Source organism: Patella vulgata, chromosome 7, assembly GCF_932274485.2.
Source record: "Patella vulgata chromosome 7, xgPatVulg1.2, whole genome shotgun sequence".
Lineage (NCBI taxonomy): Eukaryota > Metazoa > Mollusca > Gastropoda > Patellidae > Patella > Patella vulgata.
In genome coordinates, this window is record NC_065885.2 from 45,026,568 (window position 1) to 45,054,403 (window position 27,836).

Here is a 27,836-nt window from a genome sequence, read left to right on the forward strand (position 1 = left end):
CCAGATTTTCCGGCGTAGTTCCCCCTTGTCAGTGATGCAGGATGGAGGGCCTGACAAGGACAGCTGTCTAGTCCTTCGGATGATACGAAAAACCGAGGTCCTGTGTATACATTGGAATGCACGTAAAAGATCCCTTGGCAGTTGGAATTCGATATAAGAGTAGGCGATAGTGCTGCTGCCCGGGCAAAATTTCCCTCATAGCACACTGTATGGCGTATGCCCGTCTTCATTAGCCCAGTATAGGAGCAGAACAGTAGGACGTTAAACCCCATTTCATTTCATTTCAATACGTTTTAGCGATTCTTTGCTAAATTTACCCCCAATTACTGCTGGAATATTTACTAATTTAGACGAATACACTATCACACTGTCCCCAAATTTAAAAGCTGTATGACTGGGATATGTTCGGACTAACTTCTTATGATTGTCACTGAGACTATGAACATAGGTTTGCAACCATTCTTCCCCGGAAACAGTCTTACTACATGTAGTGCCCACAATAGCCACATTTTTACTTTCAGTTACTAAGATTTCATTAGCAGACAAAGTTAATCCTGCATATAAAGTAATTTTGATACTCTACAGGGACATCATCTATTTCATGTTCAGTCATATGTACAGAAGCCCGCTCCCTATTTCTCTGATTATTCTTATCAGGGCAAAACCTAACCCAATGATATTTTGATCCACAATAACTACATCTTGATACAATGCCATTATAAATTGGATTTATTTGCCCAGTCCTATTTTCACGATCAGCTCTATTTCTTGAAAATTGTCTCTCTGTTCCACATCCTTTCTGTCTATAATTTAGGTAAGCATCTTGAGAAATATCCTTTGAGAATCCGGCAGCACCATTTTCAAAATCTTTCGAAGTTTTACAGGTGTAAACATCTTCAGAACTATTGTTTGTGTGAGCATCATTTTGACTGGATTTCATATTATCAAAAGTTATGTCAACACATGCAGACAATGCCATTTATCTTTCCTTTTTACAAATACCTGCACTGACCAGGACCTTGAATGCCAAAACAAGTTCCGGCAACTCCATATTATGATACTTTAGTTCTTTATATTTCTGTTCAAAATGGATGATGTAATCAGTCATTGACATAGAGGGAAATTTTGACCTATCAAATTGTTCAAAATTGGTGTAAGCACTGTAGGCTAAATCCACACCATTTTGCTTGAATAATTTGTCCAGTTCTGCTAATAACAAATTTACACCAGTGTCCACATTCAAATCAGCAGCTGGAATGGTTAATGCACAATCCCTTGGCTTCCCTTCTAATGATAAAGCCAAAGCAGGTCCTCTTTTTTTCTTCTCCAGCTCAGTAACCACTTCCCACATTTTAATTTTAACCTCATTTTTCCACTGTTCATAAGTTTTAGTTTTATCAAAAGCTGGGGGATTTCTATACACTATACTCATTGTAACTTCTTCTTAAACCTCTTCCCTGTTTCAAAATTTCTACAAACCAGCTCTGCTATCGTAGTACCATTGATAAGTGCATAATATATTCAGTCTACAACAGTTCAGCAAAACCACATGTTTATTCAATCAGCCATTACAGGGAAGAGACAGTAGATCATGTGACAACAGTAGATCATATACATGTAGTAGATCATGTGACTAGACCCATTCCTTTATACAGAGGTTTTATAATATACATGAGATATCTTTTAGGCTTACTTTACAGATATTCACGCGCTCATACAATTTGAAGCGGCACTACCGTAGCTTTCATACCCAGCTTAAGTTCTGGTGCAAATCGTGCAATCGAAATTACAAAAGGTTGGACGATCTTACCCATCACCTTAAAACTAAACACCAAGTCATCTTTCCCCTCAATGTGAGGAAAGTTGTTCAAATAATAGCATCAAAAACAAGGATGCTACTATTACGGACAATGTCTCCGAAATAACGGAGGTAAAATATGACAGATCGCCTTGTCCTATACCATTCCCAACCATGAGTAACTGGGAGGCCTTTTGTGAAGGAGTCGATCCTTGTCTCAAACTAGAGGCCTGGCCAGTATTTTGCACATTGAATTGCGATGATTTGGCAGAATCGAGAAACGGAAAAACAACTTCGTGAGCTCCTTGTTGAATTCAAGAAAGACTTTCCTAGAACCACTTTTCAAAGTATGCGAAATAGTAGCATAATTCTCAGGGACGAGTTCCCAATTAATTTAGCTGTGGTACCCCCACGGCGATAACTAATAAAAAGATAGGTTGCCAGGCAACAAAACATACGCCCACAGCAGCTAAATCGTCCGGGCAGTCAACAAGAGTTGTCGCATATTTTTACTTTTTTCAGTAATGAAACATTCATAATACACCAAAATCTGATTAAGAGCAAAAACCCATGAAGTAATTATCAGAAAACCATTAGAATTTGTATGGTTTTTATAAAGTTCTGCCCCCAAAGTTCTTAATACAAAACTTTTAATATCTGTGTTTTGCGGGGATTTCAACGCAAAACACGCTCTGTGGGGGTCATCGAGGAATGACTGTCGGGGTACTAGCCTGTGCGCAATAATCGAAGGGAACGACCTATGCGTACTAAATGACGAGAGCCCTACTTTTGTTGGAGGAAATGCCCCACCTTCACACCTGGATCTCACGCTCTGTACGCTTGGTATGGCAAACCGCTGCGACTGGCAAGTACACGAAGATGAAACACTTGGCAGCGACCATCTACTGATAGAACTCTACATCCAATGTGAAACAACCAGGGAGGTCTATAACGGGAAACCCAATTGGAAAATAAAAGAGGCTGATTGGGCTAACTTCCGTGTAGGCTGCCTTGGGTGGAAAGAAGAAGACATCATCGATGCCAACATCGACGTGTACGCAGCCAACATCACGAGTGCTATTATAGGTGCCGCAGACGACTCCATTCCCAAGACTTCTGGAAGGCAATCAAGGATTAGAAAACCTTGGTGGTCACCAGAATGTCAGAAGGCGGTTGACGAAAGAAAGAAGGCACTACGCCTACGGAACCGTCACTACAATGAAGTCAACCACCAAAACTACCTGAAGTTGAAATACGCTGCTAGAGACACCATCCGGAAAGCACAAAGTGGGCACTGGATGACATTCTGTAATGCGTTGAATCAAAACACGCAAACAGGTGCCGTCTGGAAGAAGCTAAACGCCATGAACGGGAAGCGCAGATCATTCAACATACCAAACCTAAAGAATGGAGATGAGTACGTTACCAACGGCAATGAAAAGGCAGATCTACTTGCAAAAGCCTTCGCTGACACAAGCAGGGACGAAAACCAATCACCAGAGCTCCTGAAGAGAAAGGAAATCTTTTACTCACAGCACCCTTCATTAGAAATTGAACCTAATGAAGGGGCTAAACCAATCAATCTACCCTTCTCTGAGGAGGAGTTAAATAAGGCTCTTTCCCTCAAGAAGGATAGTGCGGCTGGTGAGGACAAAGTAAAGTACTCAATGCTCAAACATCTGCCTAGAAATGCCAAAAGGATACTACTAAACTTCTTCAACACATCCTGGCTGGCAGGAGAGGTACCTAAAGAATGGCGGAAAGCCAACGTCATCCCTCTTCCAAAACCAGGTAAAGAGAAAAAAAAGGCAGAGTCCTATCGACCAGTAAGTTTGACATCCACACTGTGCAAAACCTTGGAAACAATGGTTAACATACGACTACAGTTCTATCTGGAGAGCAACCAACTGATCGACGAAAATCAAAGCGGGTTCAGGAAAGGGCGTTCAACAATGGACCACTTGGTAAGACTGCAGCAAGTCATGTCGCAGGCACTCCTCTCTGGGAACCTGTTATGTGTCGTGTTCGTAGATTTAACTAAGGCTTTCGATTTAGTCTGGCTAGACGGGCTGCTATTCAAGTTAGGACGTATTGGTATAACGGGCATAATGTTTCGGTGGATCAAAAGCTTTCTGAGCGATAGAAGGATACAGGTGAATGTTGGCAGATTCCTGAGTGCCGGGCAAACATTAGAAAATGGCACGCCTCAGGGGTCGGTTATCAGTCCCACTCTCTTCAATATCATGATCAACGACATACAGAAATCTTCCTACCTCGACGCCAAAACTGAGTTAGCTAAATTTGCTGATGACAGTACCATATGGAGGAAAGGGAGGAACTTCTGTGAACTACAAAAGAACATGCAGAAGGCCTTAGACAAATTCATGGCATGGGCAAACGATTGGGGATTCAAGGTCTCGGAGATGAAAACAGTCAGCATGCTTGTAAGCAGGGATAGAGGGATAAGCAGAATGACTCTGTGTATGAACGGGAAAACCATCGAGTTTAAAGACCAAACCAAGTTCCTTGGCGTAATCTTTGACCGAAGGCTGACCTGGAAACCGCACATCGACGAGACTGTAGATAGATGCACCAAAATCCTAAACTTAATGAGAAAAATAACGGGCAGTACTTGGGGGTCCAACAGAGTAACACTAATGATGGTGTATCGTGCTCTAATACGATCTGTATTAGACTACGGCTCTCTGGCCTTCATGAACTGCGCGCCATTACTCTTAAGGAAGCTTGACACCATCCAATACAAAGCTCTGTGTATTGCGACTGGCGTAGGGCAAGGGACTGGGAGAGAGGCACTACTGCAGGAAGTCGGGGAGTTGCCCCTATCCCTAAGAAGAAAAGAACTAGAGACAAGGTACTGGGCTAAGATCTCGCAACTGGGCGAAAGATCCCCAACCTTTGTCAGTCTACAAAAAACAAGATATGTGAGAGATCCTAGAAAGAAAAGCTTCGGCCAGGGTATCAGGGAAACAATCAAGGAACTGCGACTGGGGGAGCTCGTGATAAATGAACACGACCCCCCAGCGATCGCCCCTTGGACGCTCCCTATACCGCCGGTTAATCTAGATCTACTACAGAAAACCGACAAGAAAAACAACCCCACTGCAGCACGTGCTTTTTCTCTAGAACACCTGGAAACGGGGAACAGGGAATAAGCAGGAAACTGCCCAATAACTGTTCGGTGTACACTGCAGAACTTGTGGCCATTCGTGACGCTATATCATGGATTTCCCATCAAAAGACTAGTAAGTTCGTCATTCCAAGCGACTCTCTGAGCAGTCTGATTTCAATCCAAAATGACAACTCGGACTCAAGACCAAAAGTCATTTTGGAAATCAGGCAGCTGTACCAGAGGGTTTTAGAGAAGGGAAGCAAATTAGAACTCGTGTGGATTCCATCACATGTCAACATTAGAGGAAACGAGGAGGCAGATCGACTAGCCAATGAAGGTCTCAAGGACACAGCACCACTCCGCACCATAGACTACAGCACCACGGAAATCTACAGTATGGTCAAAAGACAGGTCAATTCAATCTGGGAATTAAATCTCATTGAACTTGACACATACAGATTCCGGCTGGATGACAAGATCTATACAAAGACAACACTCAATCACCCTAGAAGAGATATATGTAGACTTATATCGAAGCTAAGGGTGAAAGAGCGGCTGCGAGACTACAAACACCAAGTCATCATCTGTGAGTGCGGAGAAGAATGTACCACCAACCATGTCCTGGTAGACTGCGAGGTATACAAGGAGGAGAGAATGGACCTAGTGAGAACAATGGAGACTAACAACATACCATTCAACACTAAGAATCTACTCTTCCCGAGACCAGATTTGAAACTGCAAATCTTCAAACAAATCCACGCCCTAATGGACACAGTTGGACTAAGTAGAATAGTGAAGTAAGAGGGGGTCACGGCTAGACGGGCTCGGCATCTAAACACTAAACTACATAGGGGATTTATACCACACTGGCAGGATAGTGGAGTAAGGGGGAGTCACGACCAGACGGACTCGGCATCTAAACACTATTCCGCCAAAAACAGACACCAAACCTACAGAGTGGGATAGTGGAGTAAGGGGAGGTCACGATAAGACGGGCCTGGCACCTAAACACAAACCCCTCAAAGATGACATCTACCAAACTAGCAGGATAGTGGAGTAAGGGGGAGTTACGATCAGACGAACTCTGCACCTAAACACTATTCTGCAAATAAAACTGATACCAAGCCCAAAGAGTGGGATAGTGGAGTAAGGGGAGGCCACGACAAGACGGGCCTGGCACCTAAACACTAACCCCAAACGATGACATCTACCAATCCAGAAGCAGACGAAATCATCCACCAAACGATATGTTTTATATTAAATAAAGGGAAGAACTTCCCACTAAACCAAATCCATGGCCTAATGCCAATTGGAAAGATTGCAAAATCATATTCTAAAAACAGGAATCAGCTTCGGCTCTCCTATGTCTTGTCTGCGATATCACTTATGTGGAAGCAGACATTAAACACCAAGAACTACTACTACTACTACCATATTAAAAGAATTTTAATGGAGCAAATCGGCGCAGAGGTAGTATTCAGCAGCCGAACCACACTCAAGACTATGTTAAAAGCTGATGGTAGGATACTAAAACCAAGAGATGATCCAAAGGGTGTCGTATATAAAATAAATTGTGAGTGCGATTTGGCGTACATTGGAGAAACTTCCCGACCGATTTCAGTGAGAACAAAAGAGCATCACACGGCAGTTACAAAACAAGAATATAATAAATCAGCAATAGCAGAACACATCTACCAAAATCCTAAGCATAATATCAAATGGGAGAATACAGAAATACTAGCTAAAAAAATTTACCAACTTGGAAAAATAGAATTCTACGAGAAGCGCTAGAAATTCAAAAACATAAGCCTAAATTAAATAGGGACTCAGGACATTTTCTCCCAAATCTTTGGGTCGATTTATTTAATTCCTATTAATGTGAAGTTTTCAATTTCTTGCCTGTACGGTTAACCATTTTCATCTCGTAATTATGGTTTCACCTGCTATATTAGTGTTTATTTGTTGCATGTATCTATATATTGCCATCTGTATCCCAATAATCTCGTATAATTATTAGTTTTATCTGCTAATTTCTAAATGTTATCAATACATTATGGTTTCCTTCCCCTAGTTTTCGATTTCTTGCCTGTGTGGTTAACCCCCTCATCTTGTAGATATGGTTTCACCTGCTAATTAGTGTATTAATTGTTATCTATATATTCCTATCTCTCATATAGTTAATCTCTTATAATTATTAGTTTGATCTGCTAATATTTCTAATTGTTATCAATACATTACAGTCTTTCATCTTGTTAATCCCTTTGTAATTGTTTATCCATAATATTACTTCTCTCACCTTATTTATTCTTAATTAATGATTAATCTGTTACATGGTTTCCAATTTGTTAACTATATATTGCACCACATTTTTGTTATATATCATTATTTGCTTGATAACGATATCTGTATGTGTATTGAAACGTAGCATGTTAAAAAATTCAGAAGTAGTATATCCATATAAGTGTTTTTAATTTGTGAAATCTACCTCTATATGTCTTACAAGGATTATTCCTATAGTTGTCTATGACATTCTGTTGAAAACTAAGAATTTATATGTATACTGTACTTAAACCATTTTAACAAATAGCCTACTATAGTTTCCTACATAATATTGTAGAATCAATGTTCTATACTACAGATTTCATAAATTGGCGATGTCTTTTATTCATACTATAGTTTACAATAGAATTTAGTGATTTACTTGTGTGAATAATGTAAACTTTTCCAACATAATTTTCCTGGATGCAGTTTTCCTTAATTTATTGTGATACCAAATGACAAACTAAAATAAGCTTACCACGAAAAATAAAATATAAAGTATAAAATAGTGTATATAATATGAATGAAATAGTGATACATTTTGACACTCAAAGGAATTCCCCACCCCACCCTCCAAAAAATGCCAGTAAATGTAGATGTTCACAACAAAAATATCAGATAATAAATTATTCTTCAGAAGTCAATGAAATAAAGACACAGTTTATTTAGATTTTAATGACTATAGCAGATTCTGTACTCAGATTCTGTCAACCGTGAATACCTGTCGACAAATTATAATTAACAGCCAATGTACTCTCTTGAAATCTGTTTGGCCATTGGCTGAATTTAAAATTCAAAAATTCAGTGTATAACAACTTTAGTATTAACAAGAAACTGAAGAGAATGGTGGTGTTTTTTCACAGAGTCGATTAAAGATAGAAAGATAAGTATACTTTATTACTTTCTTAACAATAATATTAAATTACTTTAATTAGATAAGATTTATGTGATTTTGTTATTTATTTAACTTTATTACCTATTCTTTTCCCTATATTTCAGTTTTACCAAGAAAAGAACTTTTCATGGTTCCGGCTGGTGAATCATCAACAGAATTCAGATTAATCCATGGGAGAAAAAATGAGCTTATCGATTTAGAAGAATCCATGAGAGAAAAATAAGCTTATCAATTTAGAAGAAATCATGGGCCAACTATATTTATTCCCAAAATAAGATTTAATAAAAAAAAGTCTATAGAATTCTATAGTACCCATTCCTACAGAAAACTATAGTGGCCCAATTTCCAAATTACAGAATACTACAGTATTCATTCCTATACATAACTGTAGAATTTCCTACAGAAAGTGCAATAAAAAACCTATAGAATACTATATTATTTTCCTATAGAAATTTTCCCATAAATCTGTAGGACTATAGAATCTGTAGAATATTTGGGGCCGTTATTTCCTACAGGCCCCCAAAATTCTGTAGAATACTATAGAATTTTATCCTATAGAACATGGGACACGCCCCCCAAAAAACTCTATAGATTTTCTATAGAATTCTACACTGCTATTCTGTAGGACTTTTTGCTAAGGGGGGAACAGCCACAGGTAGAGCCAGTGGCAGTAGGTAGAGATGCAAAATCACTATCAGCTCGTCATTTGGTCTACATTGAACTGTCTTACCTTGGTATACTAATATCATGAAATGCCGGATACCATGACGAAAAACTACAGTTTATCACCTGTGAAACTTTCATATCGATAATTATGATAGATAGCTAAGAAATGTGATCAAATTATTCGAACCAAGATTAGACCCCTACTTGTCTGTTGTTTTCATTATGCTAACATATTTACCTTTGCCGTTAGAGAGCAAAATTATGAACACTCGGCAAACCTCGGAAAATTTCCGGTACTCTAGAATCTGTCGAGGTTTGCCGACTGAATTTTGAACAGTCGGGATTCATGGTGAACTATGGAAGCCTATTGCGGCCATTTCAGAATCTCGTCTTCTCTCCGCGAGAAGTCGAGGGCGAGAACACGAGAAGACGAGAAAATAGGGCGAGAATACGAGGATCTCGCCCCGAGAACACGAGATTACTTTCACCTCGACTTCTCATGTTCTCGTCCCTCGACTTCTCGCTCCCTCGTGTTCTCGCCTTTGAAAAACCTTGTGTTCTCGCACTCTCGCCCTCGACTTCTCGCCCTCGTCTTCTTGCCTTTGAAAAACCTTGTGTTCTCGCTCCCTCGCCTTTGGGCTAATCTCGTCTTCTCGTGGTCTCGCTCCCTCGCTTCGTCACAATCTCGACTTCTCGCCTAGGAAGTGCAGTTTATACGCATGTCCACTGACTACCGTATCAGCATTTATATTTGGAAATGTATGAAGGTCTAGAAAATTTAATAGTCCTAAACCATTTTAATCTCTTCTTGCACAGATAATATTGTATTCTGTAATCGATTTTAAAAGGCTTCGGTCGAATCTTTCGTTGCCCTCTAACTTCATCAACCTTCATCGGGTTTTTTGATGCGTGGTCTTGTCAGTGTTGTAGAATGTAGAGTCTGACAAGGGACAACGCATAGTCGTTCGAATGGGATTAAAAACACGAGGTCCCGTGCCTGTAATCAATATGAAGTTGGTTCTACGGTGGCCCAGTGAGTAGGATGTTTGGCCTCTAACTTCATCAAAGTTCGTCGTGATTTTTCTGGCGATGTCCACCCTAGGACGGAGGGCCTGAGAAGGGACAACGTATAGCGTTCGGGAATACAAATAACCGAGATCCCGTGTCCGGAATCTAAATGAAGTGTGAGCTACGATGACTCAGTGAGTAGGACGTTTGCTCTCTTACTTCATCAAAGTTCTCATTTTTCGGTCTTGGTTCCGGCTTGTCAGTGGTATAGTCGTTCGATTGGTATAAATAAAAAACGAGATTCCTTGTCCGAAATCGAATGAAGTGAGGGCTACGGTGGCTCAGTGAGTAGCACGTTTGCCCTCTAACTTCATCAAAGTTTATCGTGATTTTTCTGGCTATGTCCACCCTTGTCAGTGGCGTAGGACGAAGCGTCTGGCAAGAGACAATGAACCGAGCTACCATGTCCGGAATCTAAATGAAGTAGGAGCTACGGTGGGTCAGTGAGTGGGACGTTTGCACTCTTAGTCTTACTTCACTTCAGTGGAGTAGGAGGAAAGCCCTGGCAAGGGACCGCGTACACTGTAAGCCTTTTCTGTAATTTTTACAATTTTATTGTTTCTGTAAAACGCATACAGCGCAGTTCTGTTATCCTGATAACAGATTCAAGTCTGTAAATATTTGAGAATTCGAAATTTTTCCCGTAAATATGACATACGGGTGCTTAAATTAGAGTGACGTCATCGGTCTTCCTGGGCGCCATTACTGCGAATACCGTTAGTTAGAGGCAAAGAGGAATCCCACTGCTGGCTCTGCATCGAGCACAATAGTTGAACCATAGATGGTATAGTTCTATGGTTGAACACTACAGTCAATACCCAACATTACAGTTTTAGGTAAGTAATGATTATATAGTAGGCACACATCTTTGTTTGATACAGATTGATTCTTGACATTCGTAAAAATGTACTGGGTAACTGATTTTTGACAAATGGACATACTGCTATTTTTTAGCACTGTTTTTGAAGGCTTCAGTTCTAGTTGAGGCTACTCGGATGACATAACCCATTCAAACTCATTCATAGAAATAAATATATGAACTATATGAAGGGCTAACATTTCTGGGCCCTTATTCACGAAAACTTAAACTAAGTTACAACCGAAATTTTGGGAAATACTGCAACTTCATTGGATATATGCAAATTGATTTTACTGGTCAGCCAATCGAATTGCAGTATTTCTTAAAATTTTGATTGTATCTTAGTTTAAGTTTTCGTGAATAAGGGCCCTGGTCTTCATGTCTGTGCATCTTTATCTTAGTATAGACTAGGCCTACCAGTACCACTGAAAACCATCATTATTATTAAGCATTAAGAATTTATATTGAGGGAATTGTCAATGTCTGGATAATAAGATCTTTAATTTTTTATTTTACTAATTTTTTTTAGGCACAACTTATTGCATCTCCATTCCTGTCATCTATTGAGTAGCCTACCCAGCCTTTCTCTGGGTGACTGAAATTTTTTCAAAGGTAAAATTAAAAGAAAAATTACAAGATTGAAGATAATAATTTTGAGAATTGAGCGCATCAATGACATTGTCAGTGAAAACCAACACTTCCTGCCCTCTGCTTGGACCTTGAAATTTGAGGGGGTGGTTGGATGAATGGTCTAACCATGGAGCTTATTATATAAGGTTCTTGGTGTAACATGGGCCTTAGTTAGGTCAGAATGTATGTCTTTGAGTCAAGTGGCGTGGAAAGGAGTAAAATTGCCGGACTAACCTTGTTCGTTTTTTCTGGGTCTTTCGTTTTCCTCCCACTGTTTATAAATACCTACGGTTTAAAGTGAATTACTGAAATAAAATTCTACATGTTATAGTCCAAAAATGACCCCATTTCTCTCCCTTGGGGTGGGCCCTATTAGCAACAAGTGAATCCCATTTTAATCTGGTTTTACCTGTCATAGGTGCAGAGTCGCCACTGGTTTGTCCAAAAATCTGATCAGAAACCCAGATGCGGTAACGAGAGAAGATTAGAAAGCGTGGGTTTTAACCCACGATAAAACGATGGGTGTTGCTTTAGCGAATACCAATATGATCAGAGAAGTTCAACCTAACTTAAAAGTAAAGGAGCTAAATCTGTATTCTTTGGCACCTAGAAATGAACACAAATATGTCGCAAAGCAATAATGTAAATTGAATGTATATAAACTGATTTACATTCAGTCGTTTCTGTTTTAGTGTAATTTCTAATCCGTTATGCTCGGCAAAATATGCAAAGTGTCCAAATTGAATGGCAGTCATTGGTGTCTGGTTATTCCAGTCTACACTGGTAGTATTCTCCTGTGTGATATGTTTAGTCTTCTGTTTGTGAACATAAAACTACATTTTCTTGCACATTTAGCTCCCTTTTCCTTAATTAAAATGTGTTCTTTTGAAATGGGTGTCATAAGAAAAAACCTGATTGAGAATATTTGTTTTGCAGGTGCATTTTTGAAATAAACCCAGATAACGGACAGAAATCATGAAAAAGAGGAAGACTCAAGTGTGCCAAAAAGTGATATAACTAATTACTGAACCGTCAAACTTTGAATGGATGAAGTATGGTTGCAGCAATATACTGGTACCGTGAGATGGTATACGGTGGTTTAGATGTCACATTTCGGGTCAAGGTGTCTATTCCAGGGTGTGACAAATTAAGAAATATATTAAAATGGCTGGGGTCAGACACAAAGTTACTGCTAAGTGTTAGAGTTCTTATCAGTAAAATAATTAACCCAGGTCTCTTAATTTCATGTTCAGCTTAGAAAACAAGCGAGTACTTTGGAAAATATCTTAAATTTTAAAATTAAAACTCGCAGCCATTTTCCATAATAGCAATGTAGTACAGATTTATATAGTGCATCTGAGACAAGCAGTTCAAACTTATTTGGCTAACTGTTTGGGCCTCAACCAATCGTATCTTGACTTTTAATTACTCAACTGAATTGAATCCAACAATAATGTGGCTTATGGAAGTTTTTTTGGCACAGGCTCCAATAGGACTCCCGCCTCTATCCCCTATATAGGTTATCGATGTCAAACATGTAAAGTGTGTCTAATTATCGTAAATGTTCTTTTTTTTTCATCTGATGTCATTAGTAAATATTAAAATTCAAATTCTTTAACCCCCAAAATATTGAAGTGTTGTTGAATGAAAATAAATATATTTTATTCTCTTGTCTTTTCAGAAAATGGCCTCAACAGTTATCCGCCGAAGGACGCTAGGCAGTTTCAGTTCCAGTGACCCACGTGATCTGTCACTGTCAAATGTATCCTCGAGCTCGTGTTCGACGCGTTCAACACCAGAATCTGTCTCCCAGACATCATCAAGAATACCAGTGCCCGTACGTGTAACGGTACCCCGCGATGTGGAATCGCCCTCTACTTCTGAGGAACAGTCCCTCCTGCAGGCGCTGCCCGATTTACAAGATGGTGAAATTATATGTAGGGAGCTATTTAGGACACCAAATCGGAACAGGCAGAAAACACTTTCGGCAGTAGAAAGATACATGCAGACAATGAACAAAAAGCAGCATGAGTTACAGCAAGAAGTGAAAGGGCTGCGAAAAGAATTAAAAGACATGAATAACCTTGTTGTTTTGATACTACAAAGACTCCCCCCTCATGGCGAGGGAAGAAGAAGAAGAGAAGAAATGGGCGAGGGAACAGATCAGCACATACCACAAGCACCTAGTCCCCAGGCCGCCACACAGACACTGCCAACGACTGAAACTGTAACATCAAAATTCAGTGATATCCCACCGGAATTTCGTATTTCTACAGAAGATCTCAAAGCAATGCACCTCCATGCTTTTAATGCCGGTCATTTCGCAACAAAGGTAGTACAACGGCTTTTTCCGGAACTGACCGGACCCGACAACTTGCGGGGGAAATATTCGTATTTCCGGGGGGGGGGGGGGTAGATGCAACAAGCTGGAACTGGAGCCACGGCGGAAGTCCTTCGTCGTAAGGTATGTGTTACACCATTATCCTGAAGTACAAGAAAAGCATGCCTGGCAAGAGCGCGTTGTCGTAAAAATTAACGAATTTTTAAGAAGAAAATGAATTTAATGTGTATAGACAAAATATTTTTTAAATAGAAAAAAAACAATTACTTTGTAAAAAAAAAGAAGAAAAAGAAAAAAAAGGTGTTTGCGATGGATTTGAATACAATTTTTACCAAGTGCCAAGACTTTATGTGAGTAAATACATGTAGTTACATGTAATTAACATTGTTAACTGCAATAAAAAATGAATTCACTTTTAGTGCAAGTCTGATGTATGATTTTAAAATCTTGACTGTAAAATATTATGATTTGTATACATTGTGCATTTGTATTACATGTTTAACTTAATTTCGATTTTCAATAAAAATCATGTCAATGGAACGAAAAGAATGAAATGTATGCTTATTAAATTTTGACTGTAAAATATTATGATTTGTATACATTGTGCATTTGTATTACATGTTTAACTTAATTTCAATTTTCAATAAAAATCATGTCAATGGAACGAAAAGAATAAAATGTATGATTATTAAATTTTGACTGTAAAATATTATGATTTGTATACGTTGTACATTTGTATTACATGTTTAACTTAATTTCGATTTTCAATAAAAATCATGACAATGGAACGGAAAGAATAAAATGCTTCTCAAAACATCTCTTTAATTGTCGATTATGGATTTTTTTATGCAATATCGATGCAGGTTCAATCACGAAACTTGCGCTTACACCGTCTAGTATAACTTTTGAGCTGCTGATACGTATGTACATGTATATGCAGTAGAAAATCGGGAAGTTGAACGTACAAAGGAATGGAATCATTCAGAAGTGTACTCAAAATAAGTAAATTATAACGGGGTGACGGCGAGAATTAACACACGTGTGGCCATTGTATAAATATATGCCATGCGTATGTAATGTACGCGTCTGTGTGAAATGGCTTTATTTAATATCCGCTTCCACCGAAATGAAATGAGTGGCACCCAGTAGATGTATATTGTCACAGTGGACATTTGTCGTAAGAATATCCCTTCGTTGAATGCATGTAAATGTAAAGTTTTCTATGTATACGGAATTTGTAAAATGACAAATACATGGTGCTGTCACTTTTGTGACTTTCGCAGTGTACCCCCTCCCACCCATGTTGTTTTAATGCGTCATAATACATTATTATCATGTACCGGTGACGGCCAAAATTTGCTAAGAATATAATTTGCTAAGAATATAGTCCCCGTGTCGGACCCAACATCCCATGATTTCGCACGTTTATGACTACGTGACTAACGGTTAACAGCCTCGCGGAGTGATTTACATGTATGACATATGGCACTGTTATTTATGGAGGGTACAACTGATTTAGATTAACTGAAGCGGGCGTTAAATAAAGCTATTTCACACACGCGAGTAATGAAGTATTGTGTAAAATCTCATCGTATATAATTTAAAGTTTGGTTTTGATAGCAGCCAATAAGATGAAATGATACGTTTAAAAAATCGTAAGTTATTCATTGTTTGCATACGCATACATTGTGGCACCACGTTATACATGTACAGTGTGTTAGAAATAAAAAATACGATCGTAGCTGCCTGGCTAACGGTTAACATATCTTGTATTCAACTCAAATAAATTATATTTTTCGTCAACATGCTAACATCGGGATGATATCGGCACTCAAGCGATTCACCGTGTTCCACCGCGAAACACCATAATTCACCGTGAAACACCCGATTTCGCGGTGATTTGGCTAGCTGCCGTTTCGCTAGCGATTCTCCAAGATTCCACCGTGAAATACAGTGTTTTTCCGCGGTGTCCGGTGATTCTAGTCCCAAACTCCTGCACAGTAGTGTAAATTCCGTTCACGGTTCGGTTAACATGGTACAGATATTTTAACTGTCCGTTTTCTTCCGATGCTCAGCTATCATGTAGAGTACTCCCCTGTAGTTCATGCGACAAGGAAAAAGGATGGCTTTCTGCATTGAAACTTGTCCCACTGATAGTACATTCCCCTACGCCGAACCACAAATCACGGACATGCAGATGGAAAAGCAGTGACTAATAATGTGGCAGTGTGTCGCCATTGTTTTGTTGACATTTCTTACAGAACTGGAAACACGTCCAAGAAGAAATACTGTGATATGTATCGTTGCAAGCAGCACATATTGTGGATAAAATTGGGGATAAGGGACCGAGCCATGGCCCTTTTGTGAGTGGTACTTTGAAAATGAGGCTTTAAACACACTGCAAGAAATCTTTTTAATGAATCTTCTTAATTAAACTTGATCTTATTTTACTTTTGATTAGATGTCAGTTTACTTTGATGGAAATATCTGTTAGTCATCTAGTTTGTCCATCCACAATTTGGTACATTTGTAAAATCTTTGTAATGAATTTTCTTAATTAAACTTGATCTTCTTATTGTACTTTTGATAAGATGTCCGTTTACTTTAATGGAAAAATCTGTTGGTCATTTAGTTTGTCCATTCACAATTTGGTATATTTGTTTAATTATCCTCCGTTCATTTTGTCTCTAAATATGCGGCTGCGTTGCATAAACATTAAAAATGTGCAACTCTCATCTTTACATTTCATTTTGGGACTGGTACATTAACTTTGTCAGTAGTCGAGTTCCATCTAAATTTTTATCAACGAGACTGAATCAATTTATGCCATTCTCACTAAGGAATGTACATACTTAGGCAGAGTTATTGTGCAAAATTTTTTATACATTTTCAAACAGAGATTAAACTAATCATTGAAACAAGCTGTACATTCAAGGTACAATAATAGGAATTCTGCATTGATGCTGTTCTTGTTTTAAAGTCATGATACTTTTGGGGTTCAATAATTGTTAGATTTTAAATTGTTCATTTAAACATTTAATAGAATGCAAATTCGTTAATCTCAAAAATTTTTCATGATTTCATTAGATCATGTTTTACTGTTATAATTTACTGATAAGGTGATAGTTTTATTTTATGTTGTTGATGTTTTAAATAATAGATTTGAGGTAAATATTATAATACCTTGGTAAGATTTTAGAAAAAAATTTGAGGGTAATACTATTGTAACACACTGATTTTATTTTTGTAGAATAGATTCTGAATGTTATTGTTATACTATAAAAAATTCATTTAAATATTATAATGTAAATGTTACATGTACAAGAATTTGAATGGATAATTTTATTATTGTTAAATTTTTCATGAACTTTCCTTTGTACATTTGTATTTTGTTGCTACCCATTATTTGATACATCCATGGAAATTTTCATTTTTTACTTGCTGGAAATTTGTGTTTGCCTGTCTTATAGAAATTGACAAATATTTTGGAGAGTTATTGTCCCCCGCCTTTCGAAGAAAGCAGGGGACTATTAAAATGGGTTCGTCCGTCTGTCTGTCCGTCTGTCTGTCCGTCACACTTTTTGGGACACAATAACTCTCTTCCTAATTGAGCTAGAATGTTCAAACTTGGTGTATGTGTTTATTAGGTCAATGCCTTGATGGAGTTCGAAGATGAGCATTTTCCGCTTAGGGTAAGCAGAGATAAGCAATTTGATTGGTTGATGCTTTGGGACACGATAACTCTCTTCCTAATTGGGCTAGAATGTTCAAACTTGGTGTATGTGTTGATTGGGTCAATGCCTTGATGGAGTTCGAAGATGAGCATTTTCCGCTTAGGGTAAGCAGAGATAAGCAATTTGATTGGTTGATGCTTTGGGACACGATAACTTTTAATTGAGCTAGAATGTTCAAACTTGGTGTATGTGTTTATTAGGTCAATGCCTTGATGGAGTTCGAAGATGAGCATTTTCCGCTTAGGGTAAGCAGAGATAAGCAATTTGATTGGTTGATACTTTGGGGCACGATAACTCTCTTCCTAATTCGAGCTAGAATGTTCAAACTTGGTGTGTGTTGATTAGGTCAATGCCTTGATGGAGTTCGAAGATGAGCATTTTCCGCTTAGGGTAAGCAGAGATAAGCAATTTGATTGGTTGATGCTTTGGGACACGATAACTTTAGTTCTAATTAAGTGAGATTGATGAAACTTGGTGTATAGTCAAAAGACAATTCATCCCAACTTTTAAAACACCCGACTCATTCCAAATACCACAAATAATCACTAATATATGAATTTATTACATCAACAATTTATTAAATTATACATTTATGTATGAATTTATCACATCAACAATTTATTAAATAATACATTTATGTATGAATTTATCACATCAACAATTTATTAAATAATACATTTATGTATGAATTTATTACATCAACAATTTATTAAATAATACATTTATGTATGAATTTATTACATCAACAATTTATTAAATAATACATTTTATTATAACCTCAACAATATCATCAACTAATACATTTTATTAGGCCAGTCATTTAGTAATTTAGTCTGTCAGTTTGTCGTTCAGTCAGTCATTTATTACGTAAGTCTGTCCTTCAGTTCGGTCCATATATCCCCCCACATCTTTTTAGTAGCTGGTTGGTGCTTATTTAATGACTGGTATATAAATTCCAAAGTTGAAATATTTCTTATTATACTGATGTCATTATTCAGTTACTATGAAAACTGATGGTAATATTTACATAATATGTCTTTTTGTACTTATTCTGTACCTCAAAATCAAGATCTGTTGGAACCGATTACAATATCGAAGCAGGTTCGAATAAATGGGTCTGGATGCCTCTGGTTCTCTGTTATCCACATGCTCAGCTAGGATATTATCAACAATATTTTGTGCTGGCTCGAAGAGTGTCATAGGTGCCTTTACTTTCAACTAAAAATATAATATAATTTCAAAATATAATACAATGTTTAATTTCAAAATATAATACAATGTTTAATTTCAAAATATAATACAATGTTTAATTTCAAAATATAATACAATGTTTAATTTCAAAATATAATACAATGTTTAATTTCAAAATATAATACAATGTTTAATTTCAAAATATAATACAATGTTTAATTTCAAAATATAATACAATGTTTAATATAATACAAAGGTGCCTATAATATGTAATGAAATTTAATATGTCAAAATATAATAAATGTTTACCTCAGCCTGGATCTTGACTGCTGTCAATATTCCTGGTTTGGCGGCGTGGAAGTGCTCTGTGTTGGCGTTGTACGTCCCGGCTCGTTCCTTTATAATAACTGGACAGAGGGTTGTTTTGTTGCGAATACTACACCGCCATTCAGTACTGCCCTTGTTCTGCCTGGTAAAGGTGTGTCCGTCACTGGACACAAGCTTCCTTTTCCCTCGTTCGGTACCATTATCCACGACCTTGTATGTCACTATTGCTTCTGTTGTTGATAAATCGTCGCCTATGGACTCATCCGTCAATGAACTGTTCATAATAAAAATACAATAAAAACTGAATGTTAACAATATAAAAAAACTTGTATAGATTATGATATAGGATAAGGATAATACTAAAACTTGTTCTGGATGTGATAAACTATGCTTGTACTTACTTTTCCTGGATATTTTCTGGCATATCGACATCAGGGCAAACGGATAAATGGAATGTAGTCTGATCAACAGGTAAAGACAGTCTTGTACTCTCCGCCCTCGGTGAAGTAAAACTCGTGGTTTCATCAGGTGCTGAACATTCAATACATTTGAAGGCCACCATTGTCAATTCTTTAACCATCCTGCGGTACTGAGCTCTAGATATATCTGAAAGATACAATATTTTTAGTACAATAGTGTTGAGTTTTGAATTGAGTATACAATAGTGTTGAGTTTTTAATTTAGTACAATAGTGTTGAATTTAATACAATAGCTTTGAATTTAAAAAACAACATTAAAGTCTTACCAGTATTACATGTTCTATGCTGCCATCGTTCACACCCGTCACACTGAACAGCCTCCTGTCTTGGGCGAACTACTGACTCACAAACTATACAGCTATCAGACATTTTGAAAAATGATACAGAAATATTTGATTTCAGTATTTTTATACAATACCCCAGCTTTGACACTTACTCAAACCATTGTAATTAGCATTATGATATTTGTCTTTGATGTGCTTCACCAATTTAATTAGTTTGTAATAGGGGTAAATACTACAACTCAGTTTAGTTAATCGTTGTTTTGTTAATTGATTTTGTTTGAAGTGCTTCATGATGAAAGAATAAAACAAACACGTCTACCAATGTGTTAAAACAACAAAGTACTAAAACAGTAATACAAACAGTAATCATCAATTTATTACAACAATATCATCAATTTATTACAACAACAATATCAATTTGAATAAAACAAAGAGTAATCACCAATTTGATTAAAACAACAATATCAATTTGATTAAGATAACAAATTCTGATTGGTTATGGTCTGAGTGGTCTTCAAAGATAGCAATTGTATTGAAACAAATATCACTTATAAGTTATATTTGTTGGGATGAGTTGTCTTTTATAGTGGGATGAGTTGTCTTCTAACTTGGGATGAGTTGTCTTCTAACTTGGGATGAGTTGTCTTATATTGGGATGAGTTGTCTTGGGATGAATTGTCTTTGGGATGAGTTGTCTGGATACCACTGTTTGATTGTTCAATACTTTGTAAAAGATAATTTGTGATAAATTTATATGTGTCCTCTAATTATTTTCCTATTTCGGCGGGGGACATCAGCCTCACTGTTGGCTTGTTTCCCTTGTTAATAAGAGTAACATTCTTTTTCTTTTTTTTTAAAGTCTTAATTTTTCCATGTACAAATGTTCATTATTATTAATGAAGAATTATGTAAAGAGCTTTGTTTTTGTTGAAATATACCACCAAACTGCTTGACAGCCAAAGAATATTTTTAATCTCTAAACCTCCATATTGTATAATAGCAAACCTGCTCTTGATCAAATATTTTAAAAATATGGATTTGTGGTTGACAGGTTTTTTTTTTTTAAGGCAGTTGTTAGCTTTACTTACTGACAGTAATCTCCAATTTCCAGTATTTCCAGGTCTTTTTATTATATCTTAAACTATCATGTAAAAGCATTTTTGAGGAATTATATCTTGTTTTGAATAATTAAATTCTGTTTTTAATCTTAAGTAAATGTCTTTTTATACGCCCACATTAAAATGTGGACGTATATTGTCGTCACCCCCGTCCGTCCGGCGTTAACAATTGCTTGTGGACGCTCTAGAGGCCAAAGTTAATATCCTATTGACTTTAAATTTATATACAGTGTTTAAGGCCATGAGACGAAGAAGCCTCTTGATTTTCAGCGATTTCCGATAATTACTGCCAGAGTTATGGCCCTTGATCACTTCAAAAAATCTTGTGGACGCTCTAGAGGCCAAAGTTAATATCCGATTGACTTTAAATTTATACACAGTGTTTAAGGCCGTGAGACGAAGAAGCCTATTGATTTTCAGAGATTTGCGATAATTACTTCCAAAGTTATAGCCCTTGATCACTTCAAAAAATCTTGTGGACGCTCTAGAGGCCAAAGTTAATATCCGATTGACTTTAAATTTATAAACAGTGTTTAAGGCCGTGAGACGAAGAAGCCTATTGATTTTCAGAGATTTGCGATAATTACTTCCAAAGTTATAGCCCTTGATCACTTCAAAAAATCTTGTGGACGCTCTAGAGGCCAAAGTTAATATCCGATTGACTTTAAATTTATACACAGTGTTTAAGGTCATGAGACGAAGAAGCCTATTGATTTTCAATGATTTCCGATAATTACTGCCAGAGTTATGGCCCTTGATCACATTGAAAAATCTTGTGGAGTTAATATCCGATTGACTTTAAATTTATACACAGTGTTTAAGGTCATGAGATGAAGACTCCTATTGATTTTCAGCGATTTCCGATAATTTTTGCCAGTGTTATTGCCCTTGATCACTTTGAAAAATCTTGTGGACGCTCTAGAGGCTAAAGTTAATATCTGATTGACTTTAAATTTATACACAGTATTTGAGGCCATGAGATGAAGAATCATATTGATTTTCAACAACTTTGGATAATTACTGCCAAAGTTATGGCCCTTGATCACTTTGAAAAATCTTGTGACGCTCTAGAGACTAAAGTTATCATCTGATTGACCTCAGATTGATACACAGAGTTTAAGGTCTTGAGACAAACAAGTATATTGATTTTCAATGAATCTTTATGACTTGAACAGCTAAATGCATGATGTTAAAAGTTTCATATACTAAACGTTAGCATGGGGCAGAACTTTATAAAAACCAAACAAATTCTAATGGTTTTCTGATAATTACTTAATGAGTTGTTGACTGCTCGGACGATATAGCTGCTGTGGGCGTATGTTTCGTTGCCTGGCAACCTATCTTTGATGCTTATATCATACCATAAGTTTTTTACTGCTATAAAACATTTTCCGTAAAATTTACGAACAAATGGCTGGCAGGTAGGTTGCCAATCTTTGGTCTTAATTTTTACGACATGTTCGTAAAAATATATTTATGGTGTGTCGTAATTTTTACGTACATTAGTTGGCAACCTAGCTGCCAGCCATTTGTCCGTAAATTTTACAGAAAAATTTTTACGGTTATATAGTCGTTCGGATGGCATATAAAAAAACGAGGCCCCTTGTCCGGAATCGAAATGAAGTGGGAGTTAGGGTGGCTCAGAGAGTAGGACGTTTGCTCTCTAACATCATTAAAGTTCGGAGCCACGGTGGCTAAGTGGGTAAGATGCTGGCTTACTAAACTGGAGGTCACATGTTCGATCCCTGCATTAGCCGAGAAAGTTCATCAGAGTTTTCCAATGTGGTTTCCCCTTGTCAGTGGTGCAGGGTGGAGGGCTTAGCAAAGACAGCTGTCTAGTTGTTTGGATGGGTCGAAAAACCGAGGCTATAAATTGGCATGCACGTAATTGGAAGTTTGAATTCGATATAAGCCGAGGCCTTGGTGCCGTTGCCCGGGCACAATTTCCCTAATAGCACACTGTATGGGGTATGTATCACCGAATAGTGATATTAAATTTAATTTCCTTTTCAAATTTTATTTAAAGAATGGATAAATTATTTCTTAATTTTATATTCATCAATATTGCTGACTTTATATTACCAGTCTGTCTGTCTTTACTGCTTGATTAGTCCTGAATGTGTTATAATCTTTGATGCCTTAAGCAAAGAGTTATAGAATTAACAATAGTCACATCAGTGCCAATCAAGTGTCAAAGCTTTTACTTTTATTTATGACTTAAAGCTTTTTAACATTCTATTTATTATGAAACGAAACTTAAACCAATGAAATTTATTTATATCTATATCAATTTAACCTTTTCATTTATTGGTTACAATATATTTTTACCCCTAATTTTATCTATCATCTGATTTGTTGAAATGATGTCCTTTTGTCTGTATGCAAATTAGTTGCTTTAAAATACCCCTACATACAGACAAGAGACAGAGGGAAGGAAAAACATACAAGGCAGATAGATGAAAAATATACAGAGATAGAAAATATACAGATAGATAGAAATCATGAAAAAGAATGAAAAAATATACAGGGACATCAGATGAGATAGGCTTAAGACATTTAGTAACCCTGTGATATGATCTTGTAAATAATGTATTTTTAAACTGTATAAAAGTAATATTGAAATGCATTTGGAATTTGACTTATAACGCACAGTGACCACCTTCGCCAGAATACTTCTCTGTGAATGAGCTATACACCCCCAATCCTAGCTCATCCACATCTACAAATTGTCAATATGTATGAAATATTACATATGTATCACCTGGGTGCATATTCGAACCAAGAATAGCCCCGAAACCGTGGGTGATATATGCCCGTCTTCATTAGCCCAGTCGGAGCAGAACAGTAGGACGTTAAACCCTATTTCATTTCATTTCATCAAAGTTTATCTCAAATTTTCTTGCGGGGTTTACCAATGTCAGTTGTGAAGGAGAAAAAGAGAGAAATGGGATTACCTCCACTCGACACAAACTAGGTCATTTCGGGACTAACATATGGTTTTTAATTTTATTTCAATAATTCGCTTGCGCATAGGGGTCTTTAGCAGTGGGGGGAAACTTGGAGGACCCGGAGAAAACCCATGAGGTTGGACAGGCGACCCTACTCCTTGTCACGTACAACCGGGGATTCAAAACCACGCCAAACGTCAATAAAAACAGATAATAATTGTTACCTTTGTATTAGAAAATAACGTTTTAAAACACATTAATACATAATATAAGTACTAGACAAAAAATAACCACATTAATAAGTCATTACTGTACACAAACTAAAATGTCGCACACTAGACTAAGTGAGCGCGCAGAAAAGGGTACCTGCATCAAAAAGTATTCAAACCAGCTTTGGTGGCAGCATACTTAATATTTCACAGAATCAAGGGATGAATGAACTACTAGACTGCAAAATTCCAGAAGCCTTCTTTGCTGTTTTGTCGACATATATTACCATAGACGTACCAAAAATATGGGAAAATTGGGTTATTTTAGGTTCACTGCGCACATAATAACTTCTTAACTAGCTTTGGTGGCTCCAAGATGTTTATGTTTTCGAATTAACGGATGAATAAGTTATGAACATATCAATGTTCATTACCTTTCTATGATGCATTATCAAATTACTCGTAGGAGACCCGACTTTACACGTGCCCAAACTCGCCCGGAGCCTAAATTCGCCCTTGGTCCAAGTACACTCGTAGCCCAAATTTGCCAGTGGCCCATATTCGCCCAATGCTCAAATTCGCACGGAACCAAAATTCGTCCGAGGCCCAATTCGTTCTTGGCCCAAATTCGCCTGGAGCCCAGATTCGATGGCCTAAAACATTCACGTGGTCGTGCTTTTTAATTTGATACGAGATTGTGGGGGTGGAGCGCGGCGACGAAGCGCAATTCGCATGGGACCCGAATTCAATGGCCTAAAACATTCATGTTGTGATGATGGTTAATTTAATACCACATAATAATGAGTGGGTGGTAGAGCGCGGCGACGAAGCGTGATGGGCGAAAATACATACAAAGATACATACACACACACACTTAGATTTTATTTATATAGATATCACCACAAAGTTCTCATGACCACGAAGCGTGATGGGCGAACATCCATACATCCATACCTACCTACATACATACACAACTTGATTTTATTGATATCGATATAACCGCAAAGTTCTCATGATTCGGATTCGGGACAAATGTTATTTATCTCACAGAATCAACTACCAGACTGCACACTTTCAGGACCCGGAAAAAAAAACGTGGTTCGACAGGCGACCTATCCCTGAGCTAATGAAAGTGAATATACGCCATGCAGTGTGCTACGAGGGCCTACTCTTATTTCGAATTCTAACGGTAAAGGGTTCTTGTACCTGGACACCAATGAGTGTGAAAGAGAGGCACAAACCAGGTCATTCCGGAACTAACAATTTTATTTCAATAATTTGCTTGCGTTTAGGGGTCTTTAGCAGTGGGGGAAATCAGGAGAACCCGGAGAAAACCCACACGATTGGACAGACGATCCTAATCATTGTCACGTTCAAGACGCGAATCGAAACCGAGCCACTTGACTCAATGACAGACGCCAATGTGTACACGGGACCCCGTTTTTTTTGTCCCATCTGAACGACTACACATTATCCGTTGCCAGCCCCCCCCCCTCCGTCCTCCATCCTACACAACTGACAAGGGAGGACATCTCCAGAAAAATCACGATGCACTTTGATGAAGTTAGAGAGTAAACGTCCTACGCACTGAGCCACCGTAGCCCCCACTTCATTTAGATTCCGGAAAATTGTGCGCGGGCAGCGGCACCAAGGCCTCTGCTTATATCAAATTCAAACTGCCAATTACGTGCACGCCAATTGATAGCCTCGGTTTTTCGTCCCATCCGAACAACTAGACAGCTGTCCTTGCTAAGCCCTCCGCCCTGTACCACTGACAATGGGAAACAACGTCGTAAAACCCAGATGAACTTTCTCGGCCAATTCAGGGATCGAGCACGTGACCTCCAGTTTAGTAAGCCAGCGTCTTACCCACTTAACCACCGTGGCTCTGAACTTTAATGATGTTAGAGAGCAAACGTCCTACTCACTGAGCCACCCTAACTCCCACTTCATTTTTTTTTATGCCATCCGAACGACTATACGTGGTCCCTTGCGAGGGCTTTCCTTCTACACCACTGAAGTAAGAGAGCAAACGTCCCACTCACTGACCCACCGTAGCTCCTACTTCATTTAGTTTCCAGACATGGGACCTTGGTTATTTTTATCCGAACGATTATATGTTGTCTCTTGCCAGGCTCTCCGTCCTACACCACTGACAAGAGTGGGCATCGCCAGAAAAATCACGATGTACTTTGATGAAGTTAGAGAGCAAACGTCCTACTCACTGAGCCACCGTAGACCCCACTTCACATTTCGATTTCGGACAAGGAACCTCATTTTTTATTTATATCATTCAAACGACTATACCACTGACAATTAAGTAGGAACCCCGACCGAAAAATCCAGGAGAACTTTGATGAAGTAAGAGAGCAAACGTCCTACTCACTGAGCCATCGTAGCTCACACTTCATTTAGATTCCGGACACGGGATCTCTGTTATTTGTATTCCATCGCCAGAAAAATCACGATGAACTTTGATGAAGTTAGAAAGCAAACGTCCTACTCACTGGGCCACCGTAGAGCCAACTTCTTTTAATCCCATTCGAACGACTATACGTTGTCCCTAGTCAGGCTCTACATCCTACAGCACTGACAAGTCCACGCATCAAAAAACCTGATGAAGGTAATTGAAGATAGAGAGCAAAGATAGATTCGACTGAAGACTTAAAATCGATTACAGAATACAATACTATCTGTGCAAGAAGAGATTAAAATGGTTTAGGACTATTAAATTTTCTAGAACTTCAAACATATCCGTTTATTATAATCCATGTCCAAATATAAATGCCGATACGGTAGTCAGTGGACATGCGTATAAACTGCACTTTCGAGGCGAGAACACGAGAAGTCGAGATTGTGACGAAACGAGAGGACGAGATTAACCCAAAGGCGAGAACACGAGAAGTAGAGGTTTTTCAAAGGCGAGAAGTCGAGGGCGAGAGTGCGAGAACACAAGGTTTTTCAAAGGCGAGAACACAAGGGAGCGAGAAGTCGAGGTGAAAGTAATCTCGTGTTCTCGGGGCGAGATCCTCGTATTCTCGCCCTATTTCCTCGTCTTCTCGCCCTCGACTTCTCGCCCTCAACTTCTCGTCTTCTCGCGGAGAGAAGACGAGTTTCTGAAATGGCTGCAATAGGCTTCCATAATAAAGAAATAAGTCATCGATTTCTAGCCTATTTCGAGCTTGACTATTAAATTGGCAAATTTTATTGGAGAACTTTTTTGACATATTGATTGCACGATTATTGATAGTCCGATTTGTAGACCGGTTTAGCGGGAGCGAAGGTGACAAGATATTCACCCCGAGAATTCGGCCTAGAAGTATAATTTTAAAACTTTCTTCACATATCGCATGGCCTACTCAGGACTGACGTCAAATGGGTTATTACGAGCGGAAAGTCACTCGGGGCCAAACACCGCCGTTCTCCATTGTTATCATAAAAACTAATGTAAATAAGTAACATTAGTAACTATGCGGACTAAACGATGTTTGTGGGGAATTTGCAACAGCGATCGATCGTAGGTATAAGCATAAAGATAATATGATCGGTGTTACTTTCCTGTCCGTTTCCGAGGTCGTCAATTAACATTGAACGACAGACACTTTTGATCAAAAAACCATGAAAAACCTTTCCACAGCGGTGTAAATATTTACACCGCGGAGAAAATAATACTGCAGAGAAAATGTTTCCACCGCGGAGAAAATGTTTCCACCTCGGAGAAAATATTTTCACCGCACAGCGTGAGAAAATATTTACACCGCGGTGGAAAGTTTTTTCATGTTTTTTTTTATTTATCACCGTTTTCAATGCAATTTCTCATATGAGGTAAATTTCAAGAGA

General features: G+C 38.0%; 1 protein-coding gene and 1 long non-coding RNA gene across 6 annotated transcripts in view; one reads left to right on the forward strand and one right to left on the reverse strand.

The window, feature by feature from the left end:
- Nucleotides 1-9,037, reverse strand: part of LOC126827959 (cell division cycle protein 123 homolog) — a 273,977-nt gene extending 264,940 nt beyond the window's left edge. For both annotated transcript variants that reach the window (XM_056102465.1, XM_056102464.1), the window contains exon 1: nt 8,873-9,037. In XM_056102465.1, coding sequence (XP_055958440.1) covers nt 8,873-8,946 — 74 coding nt within the window. In that variant the 5' untranslated portion in view covers nt 8,947-9,037. The remainder of the gene's footprint in view (nt 1-8,872) is intronic.
- Nucleotides 9,038-9,066: 29 nt separating this feature from the next.
- Nucleotides 9,067-13,772, forward strand: LOC126828435 (uncharacterized). 4 transcript variants are annotated; one of them, XR_007683058.1, is made up of 5 exons: nt 9,067-9,575; nt 10,550-10,712; nt 11,265-11,347; nt 12,302-12,488; nt 13,047-13,772. It is a non-coding gene; the product is annotated as an uncharacterized LOC126828435 (long non-coding RNA). The 4 variants fall into 4 exon arrangements; XR_007683059.1 differs by having other exon boundaries at nt 9,067-10,712; nt 12,302-12,563; XR_007683057.1 differs by having other exon boundaries at nt 9,067-10,712; nt 12,302-12,502.
- Nucleotides 13,773-27,836: the final 14,064 nt, after the last annotated feature.